General features: G+C 57.2%; 1 protein-coding gene across 2 annotated transcripts in view; it reads right to left on the reverse strand.

The window, feature by feature from the left end:
- Positions 1-18873, reverse strand: part of ITPR3 (inositol 1,4,5-trisphosphate receptor type 3) — a 67562-nt gene that overhangs the window by 19781 nt on the left and 28908 nt on the right. For both annotated transcript variants that reach the window (XM_070456596.1, XM_070456597.1), the window contains exons 5-25: positions 18428-18586; positions 18140-18238; positions 17258-17341; positions 16579-16725; positions 16260-16355; positions 15685-15735; positions 15350-15492; positions 14381-14480; positions 14042-14202; positions 13291-13432; positions 11617-11778; positions 9196-9368; positions 8566-8685; positions 8035-8217; positions 7111-7362; positions 6877-7021; positions 6198-6339; positions 5352-5551; positions 3154-3283; positions 2585-2642; positions 1232-1397 (exon numbers count right to left, since the gene is read on the reverse strand). In XM_070456596.1, the coding sequence (XP_070312697.1) occupies positions 1232-1397; positions 2585-2642; positions 3154-3283; positions 5352-5551; positions 6198-6339; positions 6877-7021; positions 7111-7362; positions 8035-8217; positions 8566-8685; positions 9196-9368; positions 11617-11778; positions 13291-13432; positions 14042-14202; positions 14381-14480; positions 15350-15492; positions 15685-15735; positions 16260-16355; positions 16579-16725; positions 17258-17341; positions 18140-18238; positions 18428-18586 (2913 nt within the window). The remainder of the gene's footprint in view (positions 1-1231; positions 1398-2584; positions 2643-3153; positions 3284-5351; positions 5552-6197; positions 6340-6876; positions 7022-7110; positions 7363-8034; positions 8218-8565; positions 8686-9195; positions 9369-11616; positions 11779-13290; positions 13433-14041; positions 14203-14380; positions 14481-15349; positions 15493-15684; positions 15736-16259; positions 16356-16578; positions 16726-17257; positions 17342-18139; positions 18239-18427; positions 18587-18873) is intronic.

Raw genomic sequence — 18873 nt, forward strand, 5'->3', positions numbered from 1 at the left:
CGGCCTCGTAGAGACGCCAGCACCTGCCCTGTCCAGGCCTCTCTGCTCTGGCCTCTCCTCTCCATCCCTGCTCTTCTCCACTGAGCCAGATCTGACTTGGTGTTTATGGCTCTGCTCTAAGTCCACCGCCTCCAGGAAGCTTTCCCTGATTGGCCACAGACTTCCCTCCATCCCTGATGGTAAGCTATCTCATCACCTGGCTTCAGTTACTCACTGGCTCATGTCACATGCTGCTGTGGCCTGTCACCTGTTCACATAGAACAGAACACGGCAGCAGAGCAAAGCATGCTGACATCACTAAGTGGTAGGACCTGAGCCCTGACTCCGTCACCACCTCACTTGCTCTGGGTCAGTGGGTAAGGGAGGAAAGCTCCCCCAGGCATCAATTTCCCCCATCGGTAAAGCGGGAATGAGAGTCGAAACCCCGCTGTCAGGCTGCTTGGAGAATTCCATAAATGAAAGCCCGGTGCTCAGTGCCTGGTACCAGGCGCACCTGTTAAACGCCAGTTCCCTCTCGCTGGGAGCTGTCAAGACTGCGTGACATCACAGTGACAAAGCCAATCCCCTTGGTAAGAGGTGACTCTGTGCCAGGCACGATGCGAAATAGCAAAGGTGCCCATGGTAGAGTTCGCAATCTATAATATGCTGTCTCATAAGACATGACATAAGGCCTGGAGTCAGGCTGAGATCAAAGCTGCCAAGACTCCAGGTGGTGTCACCTGCAAGGAGCTCAGCAAGGCCAACCCCCAGGGATGCATCTCAAGCTGCCCCATCCTTGTTTCCCCCCACCCAGTGCTGTGTGTGGCCAGGGCTGTGTGACCTTCTGGCCCCCAGGAAGACCCCTCAGGCCTTCCTCCCCGAGGTCTGGGTGCTCCATCGGGGAAGGAGGGAGCACATCCACGAGGGCTTGGTGCTCCATCGGTGGATGGGGGAGCACCTCCCTGAGGGCTGGGTGCTCCATCAGGGGAGGGGGGAGCACCTCCCTGAGGGCTGGGTGCTCCATCGGGGGAAGGGGAGCACCTCCACGAGGGCTGGGCACTCCATCGGTGGATGGGGGAGCACCTCCATGAGGGCTGGGTGCTCCATCAGGGGAGGGGGGAGCACCTCCCTGAGGGCTGGGTGCTCCATCAGGGGAGGAGGGAGCACCTCCACGAGGGCTGGGTGCTCCATTGGTGGATGGGGGAGCACCTCCATGAGGGCTGGGTGCTCCATCGGGGGAGGGGGGGCGCACCTGCTTGAAGGTGTGCATGGCCTCCTGGCGCTGGCTGAAGTGCTTGAAGAGCAGCTGCAGGGCCCCCGAGACCAGCGGGGCGTAGTCGTGCATGGTGAGGTGGATAAGCACGCGCAGCAGCATGCGGCCGCCCTCGTCATCCACCTCCAGCATGCTGCTGGTCTTCCTGCGGGGAGGGAGGAGGTGTGAGGTGTGGGAGCGGGGAGGGAGGCAGGCAGGTGCGACAGTCGGGGGATACGCAGGCTCCCTGCCACCCGCCAGACAGCCAGGGCACCGTGTCCCCCCGCTGACTTTGCAAACAGCCACCACCGTGAGCACCTCGGGGAACCCCGTGTCCCCTGAGGTCCACATGATGCTCCACGGGGATGCAGCTGAGGCCAGGACACCTCACATGGGACCCACAGACCCCCCAAGGGATTCACAGAAAGAGGCACAGGCTGCGAACAGAGATTGGGGGAAAGCTGATCTTTCTTTTCACCAAAATGTAGTGTTTCCTTCGGTGAGAAAAATGAGCAGTACCTGTGACTTTGTCACCAATAAAAAAATCACAGATGTTTTCCCATCACTTCAGAGTTGTTACAGAAATTACAAAATATCATTTACATTCATCACAACTTCAAAGGAATGGTACTAATTACACCCCTGGTGCGGGTTGTTATTTCATGTGTTAATAAAGAAGCACATATATAACTGTCACTTCAAATTTGTTTTCTCCAATATTTTGATAACTGCGTCCCAATGCCACTGATTTCCTTTGTAATAATCATCCTATGTGCATTACATTCTGAATTTTAAAATGCTACTCTAGGAATTCCCTGGTGGTTCAGTGGTTAGGACTCTGTGCTCTCACTGCCGAGGGCCTGAGTTCAATCACTGGTTGTAGAACTAAGATTCTGTAAGCTGCACAGCATGCCAAAAATTAAAAAAAATAAAAACTCCATCCTGGGAAGGGAGCCAAAGGCCTCACCAGACACCAAGGGTATGGCACAGAAATAGTTAAGAGCCCCCAGCTCCTGGAGTGACGCCCACCCCCTCTGAAGAGCAGCCTGGCCTCCCTGCTGTGGACACAGGGATGCACCTCCAGCTACCTGGCCCAGGTCCTGACAAATAAACAGGCACAAACTGCCCTGAGTGGAGGCAGGGGGATGGCCAGAATGACTCCAGGGCCCAAAGAGCCCTGGTATCACTGGGTTTAGGCATGCGAGGGAGAGTCAGAGCACAAAGCCGGGGACCTCCGCCCCAGGGTCTGGTCAGGGGCTGCAGGAAGATTAACCGAGGAGTGAAGGGTCTCCAGCCTGCATCCTCAGCACCCACCCAACCCCATCCACACCCCCCGCCTCACCCCGGCCTCACCCCACTCCAAACATGGCCTCCGCCTGCTCCCCAATGCGGTCCAGGTTCATGTTGGCGGCTGTGGGGAGTAAGGGGGGGCAGATGGAGGCTGGAGGCTGTCCACATGCAGGACAATGGGGAGCACAGGCAGAGGGAGCAGGGTGATGCCCAGACCACCCTCACCCCCACACTGGCTGGGCGGCCGCCCCTCTGCCTGCCTCTGGGGGTGGAGGCGGAACCGCCCAGGGCAGGGGCCCATGGGGCGGCCCACGGCCCTGCAGGTGCAAGCGGGGTCCTGGCTGGGGGAGCTGGTCTGACTCAGCCTCTCACTGATGATGGTCGTGGGCAAGCCCCTGCCTCCCGTGGGCCTTAGTTTGCCCATTTAGGAACTGGAGAGGATGCCCCCCACCCTGCTCCCTCTCTGGGGCGAGTAAGTGGGACAATGGGGAGGAAAAAGGCCCTCGCAGCCTGGGAAACGAGGGCAGGGCTGGGCACTGGCCAGAGGTGGCCCCAGACTGCAGCCCCTTGTGGTGCATCGAGTCACACAGCCTCAGCCTGAAGTTGGGGTGCAGGGAGGGGCAGGGGCTCACTGGTGGAGTCGAAGGCAGGGGCCGTGCCATCGGCCCCACTGTCCTGCATGGGAAACACCTCCACAAACTCCTTCTTGAAGACAGACAGCAGGTAGGAGATGCGGTAATCCAGGCGGACATTGAGGATGAACTGGAGAAGGGGAGAGGATGGGGTGAGGACAGGTCTGAGGCCAACCTCTCGGCAAGAGGGGTGAGGGGCCACCCCAGATGAGCCCCAGCGCTGGGGAGGCCCCGCACGGATGTTCAGGACTCCATGGGGCATTACAACCAAAGCAGCAAGACTCCTCTCCCCCGGGAATGCAAGCTGGTGCAGCCGCCGTGGAGGACAGTCTGGAGGTTGCTCAGAAAGCTACAAATAGAGCTGCCATATGATCCAGCAATCCCACTCCTAGGCACATATGATCCAGCAATCCCACTCCTAGGCACATATGATCCAACAGTCCCACTCCTAGGCACATATGATCCAGCAATCCCACCCCTAGGCATGCGCCCAGACAAAACTGTAATTCAAAAAGATACATGGGCCTCCATGTTTACAGCAGCACTATTCACAACAGCCAAGACAAAGAAGCAACCTAAATGTCCATCAATAGAGGAATGGATAAAGAAAATGTGTGTGTGTGTGTGTGTGTGTGTGTGTGTGTGTGTGTGATAGAATACTACTCAGCCATAAAAAAGAACGATACAATGCCATTTGCAGCACCATAGATGGATGTAGATAGAGATTATCATACTAAATGAAGTAACTCAAGCAGACAAATTCCACTTATATGTGGAAACTAGACCAACACAAAGGAACCTACCTGTGGACCACAAACAGACTCACAGACAGAACAGAGTTGCAGTTGCCAGGGGGAGGGGGAGTGGGGGAGGGAGGGCGTGGGAATTCGGGGTTGCAGATTATATTATATGTAATATGTGTATATGTATATTATACATTATATTACATTATATGTAATATAATTACATGTAATATATGTAGATAATATATTATATAATATATGCAGATAATATATGGTAAACTATTAAATACAGAATGGATAAACAACAGGTCCTACTGTATTGCACAGGGAGCTACATTTACTATCTTGTGATAAACCATAACAGAAAAATATATAAAAAGAATGTACATACATACAAAAAACTGAATCATTTTGGTGCACAGCAGAAATTAATAACATTATAAATCAACTATACTTCAATAAAACATATAAAGACTCTTCCTCCCAGGGAGGTCCAGGGCATCTGTCCCCAGCTCCTGCCCCACTGGTGGGGGTGATACTCATCTCAGAACAAGGCAGACACCCCCCCATCCTGGCCCACTCAGTCACTCCTTCCCAGGCTAGACATGGACATGGACAGGAAGGAAGCTCCCCAGATCCAGAGGACTGTGGTCCTCCCATCCCACTCTGGCAAACAGACCCTGGGGTTCCCAGGGACCCAAGGGAACCAAGGAATGTAGGGGAGCAGGGGAGACCACTGCGGGGTGGGGCTGAGGACGCAGGAGTTTTCAGACACACTTGACTGCCTCTGTCCTCTGAGTCAAGGGGCACAGAGCCTCCGGCCAAGCCCAGGACTCAGATCTGATAGCCCCCAGCCCCCCCAATGAGTCAGAAGTCCCCTATTCTGACTATTCTAAACAGACCCTGCACAGACGGGGTCCCCAGGAAAGCCAGATCATGCTTCCCACCCCTGGTGGCAGCACAGCAAAAGCAAGGGTCCTTCTCTCTCCTCAGGACCCGTCAGCCCCTTCCCCAAGTGCGCTGGGGGCCTCAGACCAAGAAGGCCAACTGTGTCCACCCCACCAGAAAATGGGCTCTCAAACCTCTAGCTCTGCCTCAAAGTCTGACTGCAGGAAAGTTCTTTCGCCACGTCCCTTTCCTCATCTGCACAATGAGGGGGCACAGCCAGGCCTCAGTGCACACCAGGATCACCGGGAGGGCTTCTCACCACACAGACTACAGACCCCGCCTCCCGCATCTCTCATCCACAAATCTCCGGCAGGGCCCAGGAACCTGCATTTCTAAGTCCCCGGGTGAGGTTGATGCTCCCGGCCAGAGGGCCACACTTTGAGAATCCCTGGGCTAAACGGCTCTGTGTGGAGCCTCCCAGCATGACAGGCTGTGCCTTGAGGGGGCTCACCCCACCAGCCCACGCGGACCTCCCCCGCCCCACCCTCTTCCCGGCACGCCTGCCACCTGCAGGATCTCCAGGATCTTCAGCTTGGTCTCCATCACCACGATGTCTTCATTCTCCTCAAACCTGCTCCTGTCCAGCGGCTCGGGGGCACCGGCGCTGGCAGGCAAGCTGGGGCCACCAAAGACAGACTGCTTGCGGTTCAGCACCATGGTGGACATCATGTGCCCCACACCCTGGATGGACCGCCGCACGTTCTTGCCTGTGGGGTGGGGAGCAGCAAGGGGGTCACGACGGGTGTACGGCAGGGGCACCTGGTCTACCTCTGTCTCCGTCAGCTGCAGGGCAAAGCCACCCTGCAGGGGCAGGGCTAACCTAGGAAGACTTCCTGGGGGAGGTGAGCTTTCCCAAATCTGCGAAAAAGAGGGAGGGCTGGGCAAAGGTGAACCGTGTGGGGAGATCAGTGAGAATCCTCTTGAAAAATCACAAGAGCTATTACAGAGCAAGAGGGATCAAGGGACAATGTGTGGACCGCACTAAAGCCTGGGGTCAGTCTCTGGGCGCTTTTTGTTTAGATGAGTTTATGCCTCCCTGACAGCAAGGCTGTGTCTCCTCTCAAATGGTTGTTCCTGGATAACAGGGTATGTCTCCCCACCTGACCGGAGCTCCCCAGGCAGGGCCTCATTATCTCCCTCAAGACCAGGATGTGTTGGAAGGCCCAGACCCGAGGGTCTCCAAAGCGCTTGCTCAGAGAAAGGGTCTCTCCGGTCCAGGCAAGGCTGGAGGAGACAGGGACCCCAGACATCCCCTGGCAGCAGAGCCAGGAGGCAGGATGCCCAGGAGGGTGAATGGGAGAGGACTTCCGTTGCTAAGGGGAAGCCGATGAGCGCCAGGGAGCGATGTCTCACCGCCTGGGTCCTCGTAGGCCTGCAGCATGGCCGTGGGGCCCTGCACGCAGTCGATGATGCCCAGCAGAGTGCGCGTGAGCCGCAGCAGCTCGCTGAAGCTGTAGAAGCCAAAGTAGATGAGGTTGTGCGCCAGGCTGACCACCTGCGGAGAGAAGGCAGGCAGGAAGGACAGAGAGTGAGCCCAAAACAGTATGGGTGGGACCTCGAAAGAGGCGTGGTCTCGTGGGGCGGGGCCCGCTCTGCTCTAGCCGGGCTCAGCTGGTAAAACTGACGGTCAATTGGTATAATTGACAGTCCCGTCGCTAGGATATCAGGGAGGCGTGGACACGGAGCCAAGAGTCCCAGATCAGCGCCACCGGACCTCAGAGAGTTACCGAGGAAGCCCGGCCTGCAGAGGAGGCTACTGTGGGGAGGACAGGGCAGAAATGCAGGAAGCAGGGGGTGGGGGCTCCCGCCTGTGACCCAGCCCTGTGCTGACGGGGTGAGTGGACCAGGAGGCAGCCCTCTCCAGGGAGTCAGGAGAGAAGCCTCCCTCCTGGGGAGTCCCAGTGGTCTGCACGGTGTCCCCGCTCTGGCAGGAACGCTGAGGGAAGTTAGGTCACGGATCACACCGCCCACCCCAGGGGTGGCCGAGACCGGGGGCGGAACCAGGCCAGCATCCCGCCGAGCCCCAGCCCACCTCGAAGGTGAGCTTGTTCTTCTCCTCGTTGGCGAAGGGCACGGCCTCGCTGACCACATTGTTGAGGTAGTCCTCCACAAACTCCATGGTGCTGGCAAACTTGTTCTTCTTGTCGTCTCGGGAGGCGTTGAGGTTGGAATCGTAGCTGGAGGAGGTGGAGGTGGCCAGGCGTGAGTGTCCCCGGGGTCCCCCCACTCCAGCCGGGCCCTGCCCGCCCTCCTCCACCCAGCTCACTCCTTGATGGTGATGGCCGTGGGGATCTCGGTCCATAGGCGGGCGAACTTGACAGGCGTGACCAGCTCCTGGGGGTCGCGGTCCACGTGTACGTGGAGCATCAGGTGGCAGAAGGAGGCACGCAGGTCAAAGGGCAGCATCTCGTCCGCCATGCACAGGAAGATGAGGTCGACGCCCAGCTGCTGGGAGATCTCGTCGATGGCCAGGTACTGCCGGTCCAGGCACATGCGGGCGAAGAGCTTCAGCTGGTACCTGTGGGGCAAGGAGGACGGTGAGGACATGACAGGTGGGCTCTCAAGGGCTTCTAGCACATGCCTGGGCCTGCTGAAGACCGGTGCGCGCTGCGTGCGTGCTACCCAGGTGGTGCTAATGGTAAAGAGCCCACTTGCCAACTCAAGAGATATAAAGAGACAAGGGTTCAATCCCTGGGTCGGGAAGATCCCCTGGAGAAGGACATGGCAACCCACTCCAGTGTTCCTGCCTGGAGAATCCCATGGACAGAGGAGCCTGGTGGGCTATAGACTATAGGGTCACAATGACTGAAAGTGACTTAGCATGCATGCACGCCTGCCCCCCACAACTTTACAATGTGGGTAATGACAGGCCCTACCTCTCAGGGTTGTTGTGAGGCTGAACTGAGTGATCGGGTGAAGTGTTTTGACCAGTGCCAGGGACACAGTGAGCATCTGATGAGTGTTACCTAGTGTTCTTATCTTTAAAATATGGATGTTGGGAGACGGGTGTGGGTCTCTTTTCAGGCCACTGTGCTGAGTCTGTCCTCAGGCCAACAAATGCTCCTCAGGCCACCCAGTCACCCTGACTTGGCCTCGCGGGTGAAGGAGGAGGCAGGAGCACCCCCAGAAGCCGCTGGGGCTCGTCCCAGGGCAGGGCCTGGCTGAAGCCAGCTGGGGGGACCCCGGGCACCTGTAATAGCTGAGCACGTTCTCGTCGTGGGCGTTGCCGGCCCGCGCCTCCTGAGCCAGCTGCCGGACGCTCTTCTCGTGGTGCTCGTTGTTCTTGTCGGTCCACGTGAGCCACACTTCCTCTTCTGAGTACTCGATGCTTAGGTACTCGTGGGACTGCGCCATCTCCTTCACGGGCCGAAGCCTGTGGACGCGCGGCACCATCGATAGGAGCGGGGCCCAGAGCCCTCCCGCCCCAGCACCGCAGCCACACAGGCCTCCCCTCCCGGAGCTGCACTGAGGGCCGGCCGGCTCCCAGGCGGTCAGGACCTGAGATGGACCACAAGCTTCGGGAAGGCCGGGGCCTCGGCTCCCTCTCCTCTGCAGCCCGCCCTCCCCCACACCGTGCCAGGCACCAAGCTGGGCCCATAGCAGGCACTGGTGTCTGCGGAGAGCCTGTTCTAGCCTGAAGCTCTGAGGTGGCTGGGGAGCCGGGCAGGGGGGAGCCCTGGGGAGACTGAACCGCGGGCGCGAGACAGTTCAGCCAACTCACTCGGTCTGGATGAGAATGTCGCTGTTCTTGGGGTCCAGCACACACTTGCAGATGAGCTCCTGGGTGACGGGGATGGCGATGTGATTGGACACACACAGGTCGGACAGGTAGTCCAGGAACCTGGAGAGGTGACAGCCGGGAGGGACTCAGAGGCGGCTCCCCGGACGGGGCAAGGCCCCCTCTGCTCCCCCAGCTAGCGGCACCAGCTCCCTGGTGCTTGCAGTTTACTGCTCCTCCTCCCTTTCCAAAGCTTAGAGCTGGGGCTGTGGACTCCCCCAGGAGACGGACAACCCGTGGGCATCACCCTGGGGCTAACTGCCGAGAGGCAGAGAAAAGGACGCCCAGGGGAGGAGCGATATTCAAAATATTTAACTGGTTTGCTGCGCACGCTGACTCACCTACTAAAAAAGGTTCTGGGGGCCTCCCACTGTACCGGGAGTCAACACTCTTACTGCTAAATTGGGCCAAATTTGGGAGGGGACTCAGGGAGGGCCCCCTCAGAGAGGGGGCAGTTTACCAACAAGTGCAGAAGGAGTTCAAGATTTAACAGCCAGCGTCAGGAGCTTTCTTCCCCAGGCAGCGCTGGGAGCGGGGAGGGATGGTGGGGTGGGACCGGCGAGGGGGGCCCACCTGGGCTCCCGGTTCTTCCGCACCAGGCTGACAAAGGTCTCCACCTCTGTTTTGGTGATGTGCTTCTCCAGGAGCTTGCGGTTGTTGTGCAGCAGGGCGGTGATGGTGTCTTCGGCCAGGATGTCATAGCCAATCTGGGACTGCATCATCCCGAACTGCTTGGCGATGTGCTCCTAGGGACAGCCAAGCTAAGGGTCACAGGGGGCCCGGCTCTGCTCGAGAACGCTGCCTCCCGGGCCCCCAGACACCAGTAGGGGACCCAGACCCTAGGAAGCTAAGGGGTCCAGGAGAGGACACCAGCCCTGGGCCAAGGGTGGGTTTCTGTAACATTGTTATTTAGCTCCCATCTAGCTCCGTGCCAGAATGAAACCCCCATGAGGGAGGGACCCTGTCTGTTAGCAGACCAGCTACATGATTGGTGGGACCTGGTTAAAATGAAATAGTAGACTCTTACCCAGAAATAAACCCACACACCTATGGTCACTTAATCTTCAACAAAGGAGGCAAGAATATACAACAGAAAGTCTCTTCAGCAAGTGTCATTGGGAAAGCTGGACAGCCGTATGTAAATCAATGACCTTAGAACACACCATCTCACCAAAAATAAGCTCAAAATGGCTTAAACACTTTAATGTAAGACACAACACCATAAAATTCCTAAAAGAGATCACAGGCAAACATTCTCTGACATAAACTGTACCAGTGTTTTCGTAAGTCAGTCTCCAAAGGCAATAGAAATAAAAACAAAAATAAGCAAATGGGACCTGATCAAACTTACAAACTTTTGCACAGCAAAGGAAATCATTAACAAAATGAAAAGAGAACCTACAGAATGGGAGAAAATATTTGCAAACAATGTGCCTGACAAGGGCTTAACTTCCAAAATATACAAATAACTTACACAACTCAACAACAAAAAAATGAACCCAACTGAAAAATGGATAGACCTACCTAAATAGACAATTCTCTAAAGAAATACAAATGACCAACAGGCACATGAAAAGATGCTCAATATCACTAATCGTTAGAGAAATGCAAATCAAAACTATTAACACAATGAGGTACCTCCTCACACCAGTTAGAATGATCATCATTAAAAAGTCTACAAACAACAGATGCTGGAGAAGGTATGGAGAAAAGGGAACTCTCCCACACTGCAGGTGGGAATTTAAGTTGGTGTGGCCACTATGGAAAATAGTACAGAGGTTCCTCAGAAAACTAAAATAGAATTATCATATGATCCAGGAATCCTATTCCTTGCACATATTCAGACAAAACTGTAACTAAAAAAGATATATTCACCCCTATGTTCACAGCAGCACTATTTGCAATAGCCAAGACATGCTGCTGCTGCTGCTAAGTCACTTCAGTCGTATCCGACTCTGTGCGACCCCACAGACAGCAGCCCACCAGGCCCCTCCGTCCCTGGGATTCTCCAGGCAAGAATACTGGAATGGGTTGCCATTTCCTACTCCAATGCATGCATGCATGCTAAGTCACTTCAGTCATATCTGACTCTGTGCGAGCCCATAGACAGCAGCCCACCAGGCTCCTCTGTCCCTGGGATTCTCCAGGCAAGAATACTGGAGTGGGTTGCCATCTCCTTCTCCAGGGCATCTTCCAAACCCAGGGATCAAGCCCATGTCTCCTGCCTTGGCAAGCAGATTCTCTACCACTGAGCCACCAGGGAAACCCCACAGTGGAATATTACTCAGCCATAAAAAAGAACGAGATAACATCATTTACAGCAACATGGATGCAACTAGAAATTACCATACTAAGGGAAATTAAGAGAAAGACAAATACCATATGATATTACTTACATGTGGAATCTAAAATATGACATAAATGAACTTATCCATGAAACAAACAGGCTCACAGAAAACAGACTGGGGAGGGGAGGGGCTGGGGGAGGGATGGAGTGGATGTTGGGGCTAACAGATGTAAGCTTTTATATATAGAATGGATAAACATTAAGATCCTAACGGATAGCACAGAGAACTCTGTTCAATATCCTATGACAAACCATAATGGAAAAGAATATATATATATATATATATATATATATATATAACTGAAACACAGATGTACAACAGCAATTAAAAACATTATAAATCAACTATACTTCAATAAATTAAACTAGAGGTAATATTAAAAAAAAAAGAAAAGAAATAGCAGGACTCTTATTCAAAAACTAAGAATTTCAAGACAGCCACCGTGGAACGTTAAACCCAGTGTGAGGTCCCTCAAAGGACGGAGCCAGGCTGTGTGCCATGGGGACTGGCCTACAGTCCGATCCCCGTGAGACAGCGCCTGGCACATTGGGGTGCGCCTTGGGGAGCACGTGCGGGGTGAAGCAAAGCAGGAGCGCGGAGCCTGCCGGCGGGCAGAGGGCAGGAGGCCAGGCAGCGGGCGGCCCACCTGGTTCTTGCGGTAGTCCTCCTGGGAATGGCGCAGAACGCGGTAGCACAGGCGGAACATGTGCTGGTAGGGCGCGTTCTTCTGGTCCGACAGCTCCTCCAGCCGCACCAGGGGGCCCTCGCCCCCCTTGTCGCGGAACGGGGCCTTCAGAATGCCGAAGATCTAGGGAGCACGGAGAGTCGGGAAGAAGCCCCACATCTGCCCGCACCGCTCATCACCCTCAGCCTCATGCTGACCCTGCCCGGAGGTCACCCTGACATTAACCCCCAGCTGGTTCTAAGCTGGACATGGCCCCAACCCACCGCTCAGCTAATCCCCTCTCCCGGCTGGAGTCCCAGGGACACTGGCCTTGGCCGGCCCCTCCCCAACGCGAATCCTAACCTCAACTCAGGCCCCAGGCCTGGCTCAGCCTCTGGGGGGAGAGCTAAGGGTGGCTGCAGCTCTGGGGTCTGAGGCTGAGAGAAAGGGCAGGCCACAGCAGGGTGGCCAGAGCTTAAGAGGTCAGAAGCAGGCCTGCCTGGTCCAAAGACAAGTTTAACTCAGGGACTGGGTGTGGGTGAAAAGCAGCTATAGAACAGCAACCACAGAGCCAGAATCACACGGAATGAGAAAACCTTAATTGGATCCTGATTCCCCCACCCAAAAAAAACGAGCTTTAAAGACGCATTTGGGGAAAGGTACAGAAAATTGATCTGGACAGGGTATTATTGCTAGTTTTCTTAGGTGTGGTAACGAGACTCTGCTTACAGAGAACAATGCTTTTATCCTTAGGAGATGCACACTGAAGCGTTTAGAGGTGAGGTGCACCCTCTTTTGAGACGCGTGGACATGGGGGTGATGTGGAGATGTAGGGTTATTGAAAGCCAGACTGGCAACGTGGTAATGAGTGCATGTTCACTGTTCTTTCAATATTTGCTCAACATTTGAAAATTTTCATAATAAAAATTTGGGGGAAAAAAAAAAATCTGTTTAAAGCACAAGTTCTCTATCTGACATCTGCACGAAAGTCCTGGCCCTACTGCTTCCTAGCTGTGGACTTGGTCAAGTGACTCCAACCTCTGCATGCCTTGAGGGTGCAATGGGGATAATAATTAATAAGACTTTCACTGGGTTGGGAGGATTAAATGAGGTGATTCACGCAGGGCACTAAGGGCGGAGCCTGGCACATGGTAAGAGTGCAATAAATACTTATTTTAAGAGGTGATGAAAAAAAAAAAAGAGGTGATGAGATCAGACACACCTCAAAATTTTAAAAAAATAATAATAATTTTTTTAAAATGTTTAAAGAAGTGATGAGAAAACAGCAGGGAGACCACAGTTCAGCTGGAGACGTGAAAAGCAAGCTCATGTCAAAAAGATGAGCTTCCCTGGTGGCTCGGTGGTAAAGAATCCACCTGCCAATGCAGGAGACACGGGTTCGATCCCTGATTTGGGACGACCCCACATGCCATGGAGCAACTAAGCCCATGGGTCACACCTACTGAGCCTGTGCTCTAGAGCCCGCGCTCCGCAACAAGGGAAGCCAGCCCAAGGAGAAGCCCGTGCACAACTAGAGCCAGCACAGCCAAAAATAAAGACAAGACACATATACAAAAATAAATAAATAAAAGACGTCTTGCTCGCTGGCCACAGGCCCGCCCCGGAGCCCGCCCAGTCCCAGGTGTGCGCGGCCACCTGTTTGAGGATGTTCTGCTCGCGCATCAGCTTCTGCCGCTCGCGGTTGGGCTTGGTGACCATGATGTCCAGCACGTTCTGCCCATTGTTGGGGACATCACTGACGAAAAACACCAGGTCCTCCAGCAGCTGGATGACAAACCTTCACAAAGGGACACCAGGCGAGAGGAGTGTGAAGGGCTGACCCTGGACACCCCGAGGACCCCCTCGCCTGCCCCCAGGGGCAACCAGCCCTTCCCCACATGCCAGCCCTGCCGTCACAGCACACAGCCTGACACCTGCCTTCCACTTCTCTCCCAGCCTCACCCTGAGCTGCTCTCCACGCACACCCCTGCCCCCATCCACCCTGGATTCCAAAGTGCCCCCTGGACACAGAATCCCAGGATACTCCGACCTGGAGAAAAACCAGTAGGGCACACAGTGGGTGTCTGGTGAGAAGGGCTCTGCAATTCCATCCTGACTGCCACTTACTAGCTGTGTGACCACGGACAAGTCTCTGAACCTCTCTGCACCTCAATCCCATCATGAGTGAAACAGGGAGAATGGTGACTCCATCACAGAGCTGGTTCTTGGAGTATGTCAGCAGTGAGCCTGGGGCCCAAAGTCAGCCAGCGCCCGACAGGGACTAGTCCCTTCCTGTCACCCCACCCAGCCTGTCCGGCTTCTGCTTTGCCAGCTTCGTCCATGAGACACAGACCCCAGGGGACGAAGGCTCTCGGGGAACCCCCGGAACCCGGCCCCTGCGGCCCACCTGCGGTCATTCTGGCTGATGAAACCCTCATGCAGCTTCTCCACGGCGCTAGCCAGCATGGAGCTGGCATCGTTGGCGAAGTCCAGGTCTCGGATCTCAGACACGGGAACCGACACGATGGCGAAGGCCTCCTTGTCCTCCTTGGTGGGGCATGTACCCAGCTGCAGGAACACAGGTCAGCAGGGCCTCCAGGGACCAACCTGGACTCCAGCCCAGCCCCCCAGCTCCCAGCCTGGCCCCCAGCCCCCGCCCGGCCCCCCCCCAGCTCCCAGCCCGGCCCCCGGCCCCCAGCCCGGCCCCGGCCCCCGGCCCCCGGCCCCCAGCCCCCAGGGCCCACACCATGAGGCGGATGGGCCGCTCCTCCTCAACATCAATGGGCACGTTGGTGCTCTGGATCCACGTGTTGGTGCAGAGGTGCCGCAGCCGCACGTAAGAGTTCCTGCAGGCGGCACAGGGAATGCATTGCAGCACCTCCCGGCTCTAACCCCCGTGGCCCTGCGTCTTTCTCCTGCCTCCATGGCCAGTGGCCGTGGGCCAGGGGCGCCCGTCCCCCCCAGGTGAGGAGCCAGAGGAGAGAAACCCCAGGCCCTGTGCTAACTACCGTGCGTTCCCAAGCCCTTATACGTCGCCTACTCTCTCCAGACCCACGCGCTCCAAGAGGCCAGGCGTACATGCAAGCTCGGGACCCAAATTCATTTGGACAAATGAGGTTATTTACACTATCTATCCCATTCAGTGTCAACACGCCTGCGTCTCGCGTCAGAAACAGTCATGTCTTTGATTGTGAAACACAATTACCTTTCAGAAATGAGAAACAATCTGAACCTCCAAGTACATCTGGACTCAAGATGCAGATAAGGGATTGGTTAATCCTCCCATCAGCCCTTTGATGGGTAACTCGATAATCCCACTACTCAGTGAGGATGTCGGGGCCAAATGACCGAGTCAGCTGCCTGAGGTCAATGTTAAAGCCTGACTGACACCCAGGAAGCATCCTGATGTTCCATCCTAAAATCTCCAGGTTGGAGGACCTTAAAGGTCAGGGAGTCTGTCCCCTGCACCCACTGTGTCCTGAGCCCCAGGCCGACTAGCTGTAAAGAACACGGGAGAGAAGGCGGCACCCAGGGTGCAGGGCCCGTGGCCCGGCACATGCCAAGTTCATCGGGGGTGAGCTGCCTACAGCTGCCTCAGATTTGGCTCTTCAGAGGGATGGGTCATGCAAGGAAGGACAGAGGCGCAGGGGGTACTGGGGGTCCGGCTACCAGCCCAGGCAACCCCCCCAACCCCAGGCACACAGCGCCCACCCACCGGGGCACAAAGGAGTCAGTCTTCTGAAGCGTGGTGGGGTCCAGCTCGAAGAGGGACGCGATGTCGTTGCCGTGGGGCACAGCCACCAGGCGGTACTTGATCTTCTCCCCAGCGTTCCGGCGACCTGCGCGGCCCTGCACGCCCTGGGGGCGGGGACCCCAACTCAGGCAGGAGCCCTTTCCTCCTCTCAGGCCCCCCGAAACCACTCGGGATCCCAGCCAAGAGGCCTTCTCCCTCCAGCCCACTTCCCAGGGTCTCATGGACTCCCCACCCCCCCACCCCGGAGCCACACATGGTCACCCTTCCCCGCCCCCAAACCCTCCTCCAATCCTCACCATGCCTGCTGCCTTGGGATCAGAGGCGTCACCCTTGTAGCTGGGGTTCTCCTGCTCAGAGATTCAAGATGGGGAGTTAGCCACAGGATCACCGCTCCAAAACAATGTCCACATACGACCCTGGGCTGGGGCAGGCAGCCCCTACCCTCCCAGGGGTGCCCAGCCCAGCCCCAGGACTCATGCCAGCCCTGGAGGATGCACCCACAAGATTACTGCCCTCCACAGACCCACAGTTGGACGGACAGACGGACACACACACACACACCCCAATACACACAAGCCCGTGCATCACAGACAGAGACAGATGCAGAGTGTAAGCTCCACAAGGGCTGGGAGTCGTGCTCACTGCTGTAGCCCCAGGGCCTAGAACAGCTGCTAGCACAGAGCAGGGGCATCATCATACCCGTGAGACTTATCATCACCCGAGCATGACTACAAATATTGGTTAAATAGATAAACGAGCACAAATAAACCAGGGTCCACAGACACGTGTCTGCATGCAGGCATGTGCCAGGCACACACACTCGTGCATGCCAGGCCAGGGCTCCCAGGATGCCCTCTGCCTCCCCACCCACCTCCGCAGCCAGGTAGTTGCCGGTGGCCAGGTGCTTGAAGCGGTACAGGCCGTTCCAGTGGCCAGCTCCTCCACGGCACGGGTCGTGGTGGACCACCTGGGTGAGGCAGGAAGAAACGCATGGGAGGAGCACGCAGGCCCGGAGGGCTCTGGGTGGGCGGCTCTGCGATCCTCTCCGGCCCCTTGGCCACGGAGGGGTTCAGAGGAGACAGATGCTGTGGGCGGGGGCGGGGCGGGGGTGCGTGGCCTCCCACCCGGCAGGGATGGGGAGCCCAGGGAGGGAGAGCAGGGCGGGCCCGGGCCGGAAGCGGGGCTCTGACCTCCACCTCCCAGAGGGCGTTGGAGCTGGTGGCCGAGGTGGCGGACTGGCGCAGCGTAGTGCGCAGGAACACCTGCAGCTTGCCCTTGTACTCATCGCACGTCAGGAACTTCTCCTGCTCCGCGTGGAACAGCCGCACCACGTCTCCCTGCAGGCGGGCCATGTGCTCAGGGCGGCTGGGGACCCTCCCGGCGGGCGAGCCCACCCATCTCAGACGCCTTCCAGAGCCAACAGGCACACGGAGCCCCAGCCCACCACCGCACGTGTCCGAGCGCCCACCCTGGCCAGTACAGGCCCTGACCAGGCAGCCTGGAGTCCTTGCCGGAGCGGGCACGGGGCAGAGGGTAGGGGGCCTGGGCTGGGACTGTGGAGAGGCGTGGGTGAGGGGGGAGAGCGCTCAGAGGATCTGCGCCCACACCCCCTTCCCAGAAAACAAAGTGAGCTCAGCCAGGACTGGGAGAAGATGGAGCCTCTCTTCATGAGATAAGGCCAGCCGGGGCGGCTGGGGACAGCCCTGCAGGGTGGGGGGGCTGGAGGGGGTGTGGAGCCAGAGAAGGGGGTGCGTGGAGTGGGGGCCGGACAGGGAGCAGAGCCAGGTGCCAGAAGGTGGATGCAGGCAGGCAAGCAAGGGGACCCGGGGCGGGCGGGGCGGCACGGGAAGGGGTGTCCGCAGTCCTCACCCCTTTCAGCACCTCCTCCAGGTGGTCTCGGAACTGCATGAACAGGTTGATCTTCCAGCTGGTGTTGCAGTTCACGGAGTTGACCTGAGGAAGCACAGAGACCCGTGAGGCTGCGCAGGCCCCCAGCCCCTGGAGAGAGGGCCGGGCTGAAGGCCCAGAGCGGTGCGGGGAGACCAGCCCAGCCCCCAGTAATGAGCACAGGGAGGGGGTGTGTGGTCCCAGCCAGGGCCCCCAGGCCCCAGCCCAGCAGCCCTGGGGCGGCCGCCCTGTGGGGTGCAGCATGTGGGCTGATGCTGGGAGACAGGCAGGGGGGCGGGGAGGCCCACCCAGCCCCTCCAGCGGCAGACAGGATGGGAGGGAGCGACACTGCGGGGAGGGGTGTATAGCACTCCTCACTGCAGGGTCAGCCCAACGAGACTACCAACGAGGGCCCCCGGACTCTTTAATCAACAGAAATTAACAAGAGGCCAGACAACCAGTTCAGACAAGGCTTTAGCAGGATTCATGCCGCAGCCCTAGGGAGCAAAAACAAGTCCCAGGCACCCTGCTAGCCCGTCTTATAAAGGGTGAGAGCGGGGGTGGATCCACGGGCCGGGCCGGAGGCGTGGCCGAGGCGGCCTGCCGCCCCCTTGCTGGTGCCCTGTGCACTCGCAGTGCCTGGCTTTCACTCCCAGTATCTCAGAAATAGCAGTTGGTTTTTGGCCTTTTTGCATCCTACCGTTCATAATTGCCCCCACTGTGAATGCATGCTGTTACGCTTAGTCTCATAGTTTCTTTGGATTGTGTTGCTCGAGAGACGCTTGACCAGGTGCAGGCGCTCCTGTAATGCATCCCGGGTCCCAGCCTACATCAGCCCACCTCTCTCTCCCACTCCCCGCTCACCTCCTTGCAGCCAGCGTTGTCGCTGAGCTCGTAATTGCTGGCGTGCAGAGGCTGCCCGGCGTTGACGGGATTCAGGATCACCTTGTCCCCCACAACCACCTACAAGGACCGATGGAGCAGGGTGAGTATGCGGAGGGCCGGGCCCCCAGGCTTCTCTCTGGTCACTCTGCCCCCTGAGAAATGGGCCTGAGCTTGTGCAGCCCCCCCACCAAGGACCCTGTAGAAGCACCCCCCACAGAGCTGCGGCCTGTGCCCTCCAGCAGGGCCCTCCCCCCAGGCCATCCTCACATTGTCCCCGTTGCTCCGCAGCTTCCAGAAGGGCTGGATGAAGAGCCAGGAGCCCTCGTTGCCCGTGGCATCCAGTGTCACCCGCATGGCGTTCTTCTCCAGCAGGGCCGGCAGCCGCTTGTTGACTGTCAGGTACTTGTTACTCTTCATGTGCAGGAGCTGGGGGGGCAGGGAGGGTGAGGTCACCCCAGGAGGCCGGCCCATCAGAGCAGGGGGTGCACAGGACCCTTGGACACACAGGATGCAAACACGACCACACGCACACTCACACCACACCCAGTCTGGCACCCAGGTGATCACACAAAAAAGCGCTGCTCTAAACACCGTACTCGTATTAGCTCCCGTAACCCTGGAACAGTTGGAGAAAAGTATTTACTATCGCTGGCCTGATCATCCGGTTGGGGAAAGAGAGCCCCAGGGAGGGGAAGCGACTCGCCCAGGCCACA

Source organism: Odocoileus virginianus, chromosome 27 (assembly GCF_023699985.2).
Source record: "Odocoileus virginianus isolate 20LAN1187 ecotype Illinois chromosome 27, Ovbor_1.2, whole genome shotgun sequence".
Lineage (NCBI taxonomy): Eukaryota > Metazoa > Chordata > Mammalia > Artiodactyla > Cervidae > Odocoileus > Odocoileus virginianus.